Here is a 13687-nt window from a genome sequence, read left to right as displayed (position 1 = left end):
TTTTATTTCATGTCTGTTCCAAACTCCTCCACTAAAGATACTGGGTCCTAGATTTGAACCTTTTATTTCATGTCTGTTCCAAACTCCTCCACTAAAGATAATAGGTCCTAGATTTGAACCTTTTATTTCATGTCTGTTCCAAACTCCTCCACTAAAGATACTAGGTCTTAGATTTGAACCTTTTATTTCATGTCTGTTCCAAACTCCTGCACTTAAGATACTAGGTTCAAGATTTGAGTCTGCCACTAATTCTCCTGCTCTAATTTGAAGGAATATTGATGAATCTTTAAACACTTGATTTTCCCAAAACAAGGTTCCGAATCTTTAAATTTCTTCTTTTCTATTAGGCATGAGAATAAAAAAAAAGCTGCCATTATTAGATTGATAACATCCAGAAATCAGCTCTACAATTTTCTTGAATAAAATATGTTCTACTAATTATTGTGATCATTGTGAAACATATTTCTGTGTTAGCACAATTTGCATAATAAATTTCTTTATTCTTTTATTAATAAAGCAAAAATGTGAACATCAGTAAGAATAATCGTTTTGATTATTTATTGCAATCATTTTTAATCAATGAATGATGATCTTTTCTTATCAGATGTGCGTTCAACTTGTCCATGTATTTTAAGTGTTGTTTTTGTTTTTATGTTTGTATCTTGGAACACACGTGTAGTTGTACCACAGTTATTAATAGACCTAATTTGGGGGTTTATGATAGTTTTGAGTATAGGTTGTTGTTTATTTTGAGGTTTTGATGGAAACTTAAAATTCAAGCCTAGCACAACTGGACTGGTATTCAATATTGTTCTTAATTGAATCTAAGAGCGATGTAGCTAATCCGATTACTGTATTTAATAACTGGCCAATAGTGTGAATGAAGTCAATGATGTATAACCTTAAGACTGACTTAATTTGCATATTGAATACCAACCCCGCTCTGCAATTTAAGCAGAAGCACAGTTTGGGAAATACCCATACTTCTCACAGCAAAGTTATATAAGTATGACACTAATGCACACAAAAACTGGACGCACCATTTTGTTTGAAATTTTGAATGTTCAACAATATGTTAAAAATTCAACCAATAAGTATGACATGTGAAATGTAGATCAATATGGAATTTAAAAGTGAATTATTTGGAAAAATGAAGCCATTCCACTGCTCAAATAGGATTTCTTCCATTAAAATGTATTAAATTTTGCTTAATAATAATGTGCGCATTACTTAGTGCTTATGTAGTATATTCAAAATGAACCCGTATTAGTTCTGTTAGAGAAATGGATTTCAAATATCTTAATACATTTATGACATTTACATTATGAAATTTTTATAGATATTATTAAAAAAATAGTAGTAAACTAGTGTTAGGAGTGGATGTCTTTCAAAGTTTCAATTTTGAGTTGAAATTGGTAGTTAAGAATGGAAGTTTCATTTTTAAATTACTTCTGTAGATATAGTGTGTTATAGTCTGCATGGTTCTTTTTCTGTTCCCTATGGTTCAAACTGCATGAAACATGTTCATGCTATATGATGTCAATGCTGTGATGTACCTTTTGAATGTTACGCGACTTTAAATTGATTGCTAGATTTTCATACCCCCCTTCACCCACCCACCACTGCCCCTTTAATTTTATTGACTCAAATATGTTGAACAAGGTTCGGTTTATTTGCGTAGCGGTCCAAAACTGTCCAGGAATGGCGTTTATTTATACATACGGTGTTGATGTATAAAATTCACATGTAGAAAAGCAGAATTGTTAGGGTCATGTTTGTGGTTCGTCAAGAAACACATTTATATGGTCCCTTATGCAATAAGATAAAACATGATCCCATATTTAATGGTAAAACAGTCATCTAAGAAAAAAATGATACATCACCCCCATCCACCATTTTAAAGAAAAATTGGATGAAAATCTAGCAATTAATTTATATTGGCCTTATAGAATCCATTTTTTATCAAAAGATGATTAAAATTATGTTGACAGTATTTTCTATGTGTTATGAGAAAAAGGCCTATTCAAATAATATTAAGTATAAAAAATGAGTACATAGATATTAATTTGCTTCTACTTTTTATCCTATTGTGTACATTAACTATTACAAATGTCTGAATTTGTAACACTGAATTAGTATGGAAGGTTTAATATTAATTCTACAAATTGTTATGATGAAAAGTCCATTTTCAGCGAACGAGGATGATAGTCCGCCCAATACACCAAGTCGCCGTGATAGTACGCCAGAGGTTGAGACACACGAGATGGTTACGCCGGAAGAGACAGCCCTAAGTTATGCAAGAAGTCTGTCAAAGGTGGATGCTTCGCTATACTTCAACAAGAAACAGAAGGGAACCATTGATGTCTGGTGGCTCTTCGATGATGGAGGTAAGAATGAAGAAACAGTCACTCTTGTTCTCCATAGTAGGAATTTATCCCATATTGTTGAAATTTACCTGCAAGTGTATGGTAAACTACAATAAATCGTTAATCTGTATTTATGTATGAATCTTACAAATTTCATTAAGGCATATGTAAGTGGCATTAAATTAACAATGAACAATTTGGTTGTACGCTGTTTGTTGGATGTTACAGGACTGACGCTGCTACTGCCATACATCCTGCAGACCAAGGCACAGTGGAAGAACTGTGGACTGCGTGTGTTTACTGCCGGAACCAAGCGCGGGGAACTTGTCAGAGAGCAGAAACAGTAATAATTCATGTTCACTATGGATTCATTTATCGTAAATCAGTGTAAAGATCAGCTACATTAAAGTTGATTCAGAATCTGCAAAAGTCTCTAGTTGAAAAACAGAATTCTTGTCCATTATTCCAGCATTATGCTTGGAAAAGTTTAAGGGTATCAAACTGCGCTAAATGAATAACATGTTTCAAAACATAAACATTCATTTGGTGAAATTACCATAAAGGTAAAAACATTTCAAGAGTAAAGTCATAGAGAAACTTGATCAGCTTTGGCATTAGCATGTGGCATCTATTTATGTTCAGTTGATAAAGGAAAGGCCTCATTTGTATTTGCAGAATGGCGCAGCTTCTGAGCAAGTTCCGTATTGAATGTCAGGATATCAAGATCATGACGGACGTTGGCAAACAACCTATGGAGAAAAGGTGGGCTAGACTACACACAGTTCTGTTTTTACTTTATACAAAATATCGGCAGGTTAATTAGGGGCCATATTCACAAATGTCTTCATTCTGAGTTTCAGACTCGGGCTCAGACAACTGAATTCCTTAAATGCTGTAATATAAGATTGTAAACCATATTATTGGTGACAGATGCAGCAATTTTTGCTGCTATAGTATCATTTTAGTAACGAAATAAAAAAAGTCTCAGTATCAGACTAAGAGTCCAGACGATATTGAATATGAGCCCAAGGTTGTTTGGGCTGTTTCATATTAAAAATGCTACCCGGTATTTTTCAAATTTCTGATGTGGGTTCAAATTCCTAAAAGTATATATTCGTATGTATTGTAGTTTTAAGATTAATCCTGTTGTCAGGATGGAGAGCTTTTAACTGCATGCAGTCTATTGCATAGTTGTTAGGAATGTTTTTGGGAATACATTTGCATCTGAAACAGAAGGAACTACCTCAAAATACCTCAAAATAAAAATTTATGATTTTGGAAACAACTTCAAAAGGGACTTAAGCCCCATTACCCTGCTTTGGACATACTAAATCACAAAAAAAACACCCCCACCAGGCTATTTTTCAGGATCAACAATTACATGTATCATCTGTTAGAACCCATGAATGTTAAAGCTTGTCAAGAGCTGCCATATCAGTTTTGAATGACCATATAATTGTGTGTGTATTTATTTCACAGCAAGGCGGAGTTTATGGAGCTGATCCAGGGAAACATCCTAGATGAGGATGGTGGTGAGACAGCGGAAGAATTCCCATGGAAAACCACAGAGGATCAGATGTTACTTCTTAAAGAAAAGGTTGGCTGAAGAAGAAACCTGTTAGGTGTATCATATGTCTGTCAGGGTGACATGCATTGCATTGTTGTCTAACATTTGTTTCCTTAAAGGGACTTACTCATGTTTTTGGCACCAAATATAAGTTTTCCTGATAAAGAATCTGAAAACTCATACATTATTTTTTATTCCCACTTTGATACTGAAATATTGCAGAAAAAAAATCAATTGAACTATAAAAAGAGCACCTAGTTTTAGTCGGAACCAGGATGGTACAGTCAAGGAAAAAATAGAAAACCGAAAGCTTATCCACTCGGCCACACAGATTCATACATAACTTTATGGATATTTTAACCTTTACTTAATACATTGAAAGCATCCCATGATAAAGTCAATCAACAAATATCCATACACTTTTATTTTATCACTGCCTAAACTTTTAAAATTCCCCTTATTATGTTACCTTTAACTATAAAAATACCCCTTTTACTTATTTTTTTTCCAGACGAACAGACACATTCGGTTACGAGAGCTGATGTTGGAACACTCGAAAAATGCATCACTTATTGTCATGTAAGTAGACAACTTAACTCAAGAACAGTCTTGTGATAACCCCTTGATTTGTAAAATCACTGCAAGTGGTCTTGTACCTGTTTCCAAGACATTCTCGTGTATTTTCTCATAGTATTTTAAACCTGTGTATACCGGCAATGTAATAAGAATACAATAAAATTCTGTTACTGATTTTTTATTTCATATTGCAATATGGTCCTTGATTGTGACAAAAGCATTATATGAAATCACACTCAAGTCTGTTTCCTGCATAGAAATCCATAAACTTAAGAACTTTTCCAATTGATCAGTTTTCAAATTTCAATATAATGTAAAGATATATATAAAAAATCATGGGACTCAATGATAAAGATAAATGAACCTGAAGACTATGTTAGCTTGACAGCGGTGTTTTATTCCTGCAGGACCTTGCCAGTGCCAAGGAAGGGCACATGTTCCAGCAGCTTGTACATGGCCTGGCTCGATACCCTCACTAGGGATATGCCCCCCATACTTCTGCTACGTGGCAACCAACAGAGTGTACTCACATTCTACAGCTAGAGACAGAGCGTACTTATATTCTACAGCTAGAGACACAGCGTACTTATTTTCTACAGCTAGGTACACAGTGTACTTACATACTACATTGGAGATAGAGCGTGCTTACATTCTACAGTAAGAGGCAGAGCGTAATTACACTACAACTTGAGACAGAGCGTGCTTACATTCTACAGCTAGAGATGGAGAGTACATACATTCTACAGCTAATGACAGAGTGTGCTTACATTCTACAACTAGAGGCAGAGCGTTCTTACATTCTACAATTAGAGGCAGAGCATTCTTACATTCTACAACTAAAGCCTAAGTGTACTCATGGATCAAGCCAGCACTGTAGTTACTTCTACATTTTATATTCGCATTTAATGATGGTGTGACTTTGTAAACTGGTAATGGACATGACCTTTAGATTTCATAGTTTCATGAGGATTGCTGTGGAAATACATAACCATATGAACGGACTTAGATGCAGCATCACCATGCTGCCAGTGGCAACGGATGTTTTGTTATGTGATATTTAATTATTATCTTTCCATGTTTTTGAAAACCAACCCCTGATTGTGCAACAGCATGCTCTAGACCACTGAATATTTGCAATAAACATGTAGATATGTAATCAATGTCCAGCCCTTATTCAAACCTGAATCAAATGCTCACCATTTACTATATTTTTCCTATAAGATGACAATGGCATAACATTTTTAAAACATATATCACATTGAAAATCTTTACCAAAATTGTCAGTAAGAATAGGTGATGTGAAAACGAAGAGAAGAACACTACAGTCAAGGCTTATGTTGATGTCAGCAGGTACGGCATCTACAAAATAACAACCAATATACCGCTATACACCAAAAAAAGCTCAGTTTTTAGCTTTTCTGTTTTTCATCAGCATCAACATTGTTGTACTGTAAAAACTCAAACCTTGGCCATAGCTTCAAAACCATTACCGTAAATGACTGGGTATAAGACGATAGGGGGTATTAGTTGCAGGGAAAAAAATCTGTGAAAAGTCCAAGCTTTTAATCTATGTTTTTGGTTGAAAGGCGCATAGAAAAGATGTCAAATCGTCTGGCATTTTCGGCCACCATGTTTGATGACAGTGACAACAATTTTTTTTTTTCGTGAAAATGGCGACGGTTATCTTTAAAACCATACAATGATAAACTGTCGAGAATGAAAAGTTAAGTTATGCAAAAACCTTATATTGTACAGGTTTGTTCTCAAAATGTCAACACCTACAGAAAAGAATAAAGAATGTGACAAAGTGCGAAAAAACAAGACCATTATCGCAGCAGTTTGTAGTATTGGTATGTTAAACAGGTTAAAGGCAGTCAAGTTTTTCACACCTTCTCGTACAACTGACAAAAAAATATTTTGACAGTGCCCAACTTTGCTTTTTTATATGCAAGTTTAATTATTGTTCAATTCAATTTATTATTCAAAATAATATTGAATGACTTTAATCGAAAAATATTTTTGTTTAAATTATAAACGTCTTACAATATACCGTATCCCGATATTCATCTGCCGTTTAAACTCGTATATACTCGATCAATATGACCCAAGTAACATCCCTTTCTACATAAATCTAAACAAACTCTCGTCTTGAAATCGACCTCAGTAAAAAAGTTAAAAAAATTGTTACTGGGTATTATACGCAGGCATTTTTTTGCATCGAAATCTGAGGGGAAAAAAGGGGTCTAATACCCAGTCATTTACGGTATATAAAGATAATATAATACACATGTGGCCAGATACAATACTCACATTTATATCAGACCCACAACTATGACTTTTATACTTACTTGGCATTAATTCTGTGATGCTCTGGTTTATGTTTTCATATAGAATAAGCGAAATTATCATTATGGTCCAAGAGTCTGTGAATATGCCATGGAAAGGATCCCTGTCCGTTTGAGCACGCGTATGACAAGTATGGTACATGAAATAAATACCATTATTAATAAAAGTTTCATACAGGTGCAATTCAAAACACTGAACTCTGAATATGTAACATTAATTATGATGGTATCTATGTATATCACATCAATTGTCAATATTTCTTCTCATAAATAGCTAAATTATTTTGATACTCTTTTGCTTGATGGAGTTATATTATAAGGAAAGTAAGCTAGATTAAGGCAGGGCCGTATGATATTGTTTTCATCAGTGCAATAACACCTTTAGCCCGCTTTACAATAAACATGTTTATCTATAAATGACTGCCTGGGGCCGTGTTCATAAAGCATCCTAGTGAAAATTTCAACTTTGTGTAAAACGTTTTTTTCTAAGTTGAATTTAAAGAAAATCAGCTAACCAAAATGATGAAAATAGAAAGGCATATGAATAAATAAGAAGAAAAAAAGAGGATATTTAAAATATTCATTGCTTAAAGTTTTAAAATTTTCACTAAGTCACTGAGAAACTTTGTGAATATGGTTCTTGTGATATTGATGTATGCACATGCGTAATATCAGTTGCTCTATTAAAAGTATTGCCAAAGCTTGCCAAAATTTGTGAACAAATCAAGTCATGAAAAATAAAAATAGTTTGCATAAACCTATATTGTGTCCCTTTAAAGGATAAAATAGATTTTTGTAAAGAAGCATTAAAAGACTTTTGATGTTCCTGACAAATGGCATCTGAAATAGTAAATTGTCATTGGAACAAAAATCATACATAAGCGCTATGTTCATACTTGATTGATTTTTTCTAGTTATTTGAAAGAAACTGTTCTGAAGTTTTGTAATTTACACATCTTTTGAACCCCTATTAAACAGACGTAAATGAACCATTGTAACAGAGAATTCTGCAGATAAATAATTCTGCTGAAATGCTGTTTAGCTTGAATTTACAATGGTAGGGAGGTTTTGTTGTGTGGAGAAAGCTGTAGAAATGTATTTCTTGTAACTTTCATTGTATATTATATAAAGTTCATGGTTGTGGTAGACTTAGTTATTTCACTGGATGCTCTTACAAATGTTCCAAGTTAGTTATTTCACATTGAATGTTCTTATCATGAATAAAGTCATATTTTCATTTTCAAAGATAGTTATTTCATTGAATGTTCTTAGTACTCATATGTTCATTATCCAAACGAGTTATTTCAGTAAGTGTTCTGACTTGTATGTTCATGATAAAAGTTAAGTTATTTCATATAATGTTTTAACTCATATCTTCATGATCTAAGTGAGTTATTTCATTGAATGCTCTTACTTTTTTACATGATGGAAGTGAGTTACTTCTTCTTGATTAAATTGAGTTATTTCATTGAATGTCCCGACTCTTGTTTTGTTTCTGTAATCATTTATACACTATATATTATATATATAATTATTACCGTAATCACCAAGGGCATTTTACTTCTTATCTCAATATTAGGGTATCTTGATATCTGTTCCCCGTTATAAACAATAATGCTTTAAACTAAAAAAGAATGATCCTTCAAGTTATTTGAAGCTCTACCAAAGTTTACAAAAGGATTCCAATTCCAAGCACAAACTTGGTTGCTATAGCAGCTGGAAGGAAACTGCAAAAATATATTTGTCCATAACCACAAGTTCAAGGACATTGTGTACGGACTTGGTCCAATGATTGCCTCCTAGAAACAGGGTACCTGTATTAAATGTTTCACTTCTGGGCTTGCCCCTGTAGTTTCCATTGTGTTACTGCGGATACTGAATGGAAAAGGGTCAACGGTGACAAACAGATTTAAATGTTAATGAGCAGTAGTCACGGGTACGACGTGCCCTGGCTGACCGCCACGGCCCTGTTTCAATAATGATCGTAAGGCTTGAGATCATAACTTTTTAAGCGTAACTCAGTTTTGGTCGTAAGCTATGTTTCAATAAAAAATATCCTTGGACATTTATCACATAGATTTTTACGGTTGAACCTGAGCACTCTAAAGCAGCGTAAGGTTTACGATTAAGATATCTTAGACGTAACTTCACGGTTAAACCTGAGCACCCGTTAATAAAAGAGTGTAAGGTTTACCACTAAGATATCTTATTGAAAAGGAGCCCAGGCCCTTTAATGCTTTCTTGTTAGATTTCTTGTACATGTATTATCGATATTTACTTACATTTTAGGTTGGGCATTATGTTGAAGATTCAGTTGTGGATTTGATTTTCATAGAATTGTTCATAGAAGATTGTTTGCCTTAATGTTTACAATGTTTTTTGTTTTATTTGTTCATGACATGCATATCCAGACAAAATAATATCAGGTTTTCCAACTGTCTGTCTGTCTGTCTCTTTTACTTAATGATGGCCATTTATGTTGAAGGTATTTTGGAACAAATGAATATGTTAAAAAGATATGGTTAAGATTATTTGATTTTTTTTTTTAGAAAACTGAAAAGATAGCCCCACCTGATAACTGACGCATTTTAACCATCAGCATTGTTGACAGGCCTTAATTATATAATTATGTTAACCAAGAGGTAATGGGCCGATTGTTCAGAACTTTGTTAAAGTTAACAACTTTGTTAACTTTAAAAGGAGAAATATTTGATGATGTGCTCAGGGATTTGCATAGAACAAGTACAGCTGAATCAGGTGTCTTAAATCTTGTTAGAAACACCACATAGCACAAGTACAGCTGAATCAGGTGTCTTAAATCTTGTTAGAAACACCACATAGAACAAGTACAGCTGAATCAGGTGTCTTAAATCTTGTTAGAAACACCACATAGCACAAGTACAGCTGAATCAGGTGTCTTAAATCTTGTTAGAAACACCACATTGCACTAGTGTATCAATTAAACTTCTAGAGCTTTAATGATTTGGAGTTAACAACGCTGATGCTAATAACCTTGTTAACTTGAACTAAGTTAAGAACAAGTGGCCCAATGATTCAATGGCATAATTTGTAGATTTGTTAAGCGTACTCTTTCTCCTTCAGGTAAAGGTTTCTTTGACCAAAATTGAGGATGTGACCAAATTGCTGATTATAATGTTGTAATGCCATCGATATTATGTTGATTGAGCCAGTAAATGTCATTAATGGTACTAAACATAATTTTGAAATGAACAACCTTTAGCCTTATATAGAACAAGGTAATTCCACTGTTGTGATAAATAAATGGTGCTGACTATGATTCTTAATTTGATACCGATAACCAAAAGATTTCTCTCATGTCCAAAGTCTATTTATACTACTTTTAACTGGTTGAGAGGTTATTTTAAGAAAAAAAGCAAAGATATGGTCAACGTATGGTTTTGCTATTAATAGCAAGGTATTGTTAAAACAAGGTATTGTTAAAACAAGGTATTGTTAAAGCAAGGTATTGTCATAGAATTGTCTTTCGACGGGCAAAAACTTGACCATAAGTCAAATGAAACTTGGTATACAATGTGCTAGACAATAATACCTACATGTGCAGCAATAACTTACGCATTACTCAGGCTTTAATCATTCTTGAGTTATTTCCATTTGCTCTGTTATTGTCGATTTAAAATTGTTATACAAATATACCTGTCTCAGAAATTAGCAATGCTTAGTCACAAAACATTATACTTATCAAATGCCAATTGACAGGTTCAGTTTTGGAGTGTAAATTTAAAATAAAACGTGTTCAAAATGAAGCAGTATATTGTGAAAAAATATTGTTCAGATTTTTTTGTTATATCTTTGTTATACCTAGAAAATGCTGTAAATGACAGTTTGATATTTGATGCATAATCCATAATTCATTAAACTCCTACTCTTTATTATAATGATAATACCATTTTAATGTATTGTTGATATATATATATATATATATATATATATATATATATATTGTTAAATGACCCTGTCAAAAGTTTTGCCACAAATGCCTTGTGCAATGAGATAAGATGCTGTGTGCAATAAGTTTGTTAAAAAGGTAATCCTAAGAATAATCTTTGTAATAATAAATGTTTATTTTTGGTCTTCTATAAATTATGTTGAACCTGCGTTGACTCATAGATTAGAAGACCAAAAATAAATGTTTACTTTCTTAGTGTTCAGCGCAAATTGCCTCACATATGCCTTTGTATTAGCCATTTGGCATACATTAGTTGCTTAATATCTCACTTATTAAAACCAATTATTGACCAAGTTGATTTATTACTTAATGGGAATTAGGCGCTTTTGTAATCTGCTTTCTGGATTTTTGGTTCTAAATGTTTAATTGTGAATCTGTTGGTGATTGGGTGGAGACGTGAGCCTGGAACACTCCATTTAAAACATGTTCAATAGCCCTAAAATTAAATTAAAAGTAAGCCTTTATTTTTTAGTATGATCTTCGTTGCTAGTTAGCTTTGTACGCAGTTTTTGGCATATTTTGATTCAAAATTTAAGATGTTTACTCACAGGCTTCAGTTACTTTCCCAGTAGATAATATATGATTATACACAGAATACATGTTAGGCAGTTGAAACCCTCTGGCTCGATATCCCAGGGACCGGTCATAATACCTCAAGCCTCGCAATAATCGAGCCAAGTGGGAATGCTTATATAGAGTAAAACAAATCGGTCCTTTACATCAAGTTCGAGCCAACGAGGAAATCGAGCCAAGTGATATCGAGCCAATGGGTTTGGACTGTATGTATCACTAAATGAGTCACTGTTATTTGATGTGGATGTCTTTAACTATTCCATCCAGATGTGCAGCTTTGTATATTGAATCTCATTTTGCATATAGGCATTTCAACTACATGTATTCAGGTATCAACATCATTTTTTTTTTGGCAATTATTTCTCCAACTGATTTTTGTTTTTTTTGTTCATTTTTTTCTTACAAGAAAAAAGTACTTGTAAAAAATACATACTTTACCATTTCAAGTATAGAACAAAGTATGAGGTGACTATAAATTAATTGCTAGATTTACATCCCCGCCCGCCTCATTTTTTCTTCCACCCCTTAAATTTTATTGCTCCAAATAAAAATGTTGAACTAGATTCTGTATTACGTATCAGGCCGGTACTGTCCGGGAACAATGTTTATTCATGATTCCTCATGCAATTAGAAAGAGCATTAACACATTCAATGATGAAACAGTCATATGAGAAAAAATAGAAATAAGATGAAATGATACCCCCTGCCCCAATTTAAACAAAAAAATGGATGAAAATCTAGCAAATAACTTATATTGGCCTAATGGTGATTTTTATGCCCCCTTTTGAAAAAAGTGGGGTATATTGTTTTGCACATGTCGGTCGGTCTGTCTGTCTGTCTGTCTGTCTGTCGGTCGGTCGGAATACCAAATGGTTTCCGATCAATAACTTGAGAACGCTTTGACCGAGGGACCTCATACTTGGTATGTGTATTGGTCATCACCAGCAGATGAACCCTATTGATTTTGAGGTCAGTGGGTCAAAGGTCAAGGTCAGTGTGACCTTTACATGAAAAACGGTTTCCGATCAATAACTTGAGAACGCTTTGACCCAGGAACCTCATACTTGGTAGGTGTATTGGTCATGACCAGCAGATGAACCCTATTGATTTTGAGGTCAGTGGGTCAAAGGTCAAGGTCAGTGTGACCTTAACATGAAAAACGGTTTCCGATCAATAACTTGAGAACGCTTTGACCCAGGGACCTCATACTAGGTAGGCTTATTGGTCATGACCAGCAGATGAACCCTATTGATTTTGAGGTCAGTGGGTCAAAGGTCAAGGTCAGTGTGACTGTAAGTGTCCATAGTTTCCGATCAATAACTTGAGAACGCTTTGACCCAGGAACCTCATACTTGGTAGGTGTATTGGTCATGACCAGCAGATGAACCCTATTGATTTTGAGGTCAGTGGGTCAAAGGTCAAGGTCAGTGTGACCTTAACATGAAAAACGGTTTCCGATCAATAACTTGAGAACGCTTTGACCCAGGGACCTCATACTAGGTAGGCTTATTGGTCATGACCAGCAGATGAACCCTATTGATTTTGAGGTCAGTGGGTCAAAGGTCAAGGTCAGTGTGACTGTAAGTGTCCATATTTTATTTAAGTGTCCAAATCCTACTAACAATTTTTACAATTGGTGTGAACAAAACTAGATATAATTTAAAGTTCAATAAGTATGATATTCGTCCAGTTGTATATAATATTGTTTAACTATTCCGTCTGTTGCATTTCAAATAAATACTATTCTTTGTAAAGTTTGTTTTGTTCTTTATTCATTTGTATCAACAGGTTCCATTTTTAGAAACTTTTCTAACAATGCCGTTTTTAAAGTTCAGTATTTCAAAAACATTCCTACCTATAATTATGCTTATAAATGCTGAAATAACGGAAAGATATTTACATCTTGAACCTGAACCAACATATGCAACACAGTTTAAACATTTGTATGAACAAGGAATAAAACTTCATATAGATAAATGTTAACATATCCCAAATGTAAAAAAAGATTAGGTAAAAATTGAAATTAATTCTATAAATAGAAAAAAGAAAAGAGGAAAATCCTGTCTGCAGGATGATTCCAACTCTGACTCACAGGTTGTTACCACAGGGCAACAGAAGCAGCTGAATGTGAGGGCTATTGTATAATATATGGACACAATTCTTAACTAAGGCAACATTCTTCAACATTGCAACAAAATTGTCAACATTCCATGCTCATGTAGAACAAAGACATAAACATGCTTGAGAACAAAAGCATGGAAATACTTTAGAA

The 13687-nt window shown here is 33.8% G+C and overlaps 1 protein-coding gene across 2 annotated transcripts in view; it reads left to right on the top strand.

Annotated features, from left to right (window-relative positions):
* LOC128229300 (solute carrier family 12 member 2-like) overlaps nt 1-13169 on the top strand; it is a 54592-nt gene extending 41423 nt beyond the window's left edge. For both annotated transcript variants that reach the window (XM_052941138.1, XM_052941139.1), the window contains 6 exons: nt 2193-2387; nt 2595-2709; nt 3042-3128; nt 3846-3963; nt 4445-4512; nt 4917-13169. In XM_052941138.1, coding sequence (XP_052797098.1) covers nt 2193-2387; nt 2595-2709; nt 3042-3128; nt 3846-3963; nt 4445-4512; nt 4917-5052 — 719 coding nt within the window. In that variant the 3' untranslated portion in view covers nt 5053-13169. The remainder of the gene's footprint in view (nt 1-2192; nt 2388-2594; nt 2710-3041; nt 3129-3845; nt 3964-4444; nt 4513-4916) is intronic.
* Nucleotides 13170-13687: the final 518 nt, after the last annotated feature.

Source organism: Mya arenaria, chromosome 3 (genome assembly GCF_026914265.1).
Source record: "Mya arenaria isolate MELC-2E11 chromosome 3, ASM2691426v1".
NCBI lineage: Eukaryota > Metazoa > Mollusca > Bivalvia > Myida > Myidae > Mya > Mya arenaria.
Note: the sequence above shows the minus strand (reverse complement) of the source record. Positions and strands in the feature narration are given on the sequence as shown.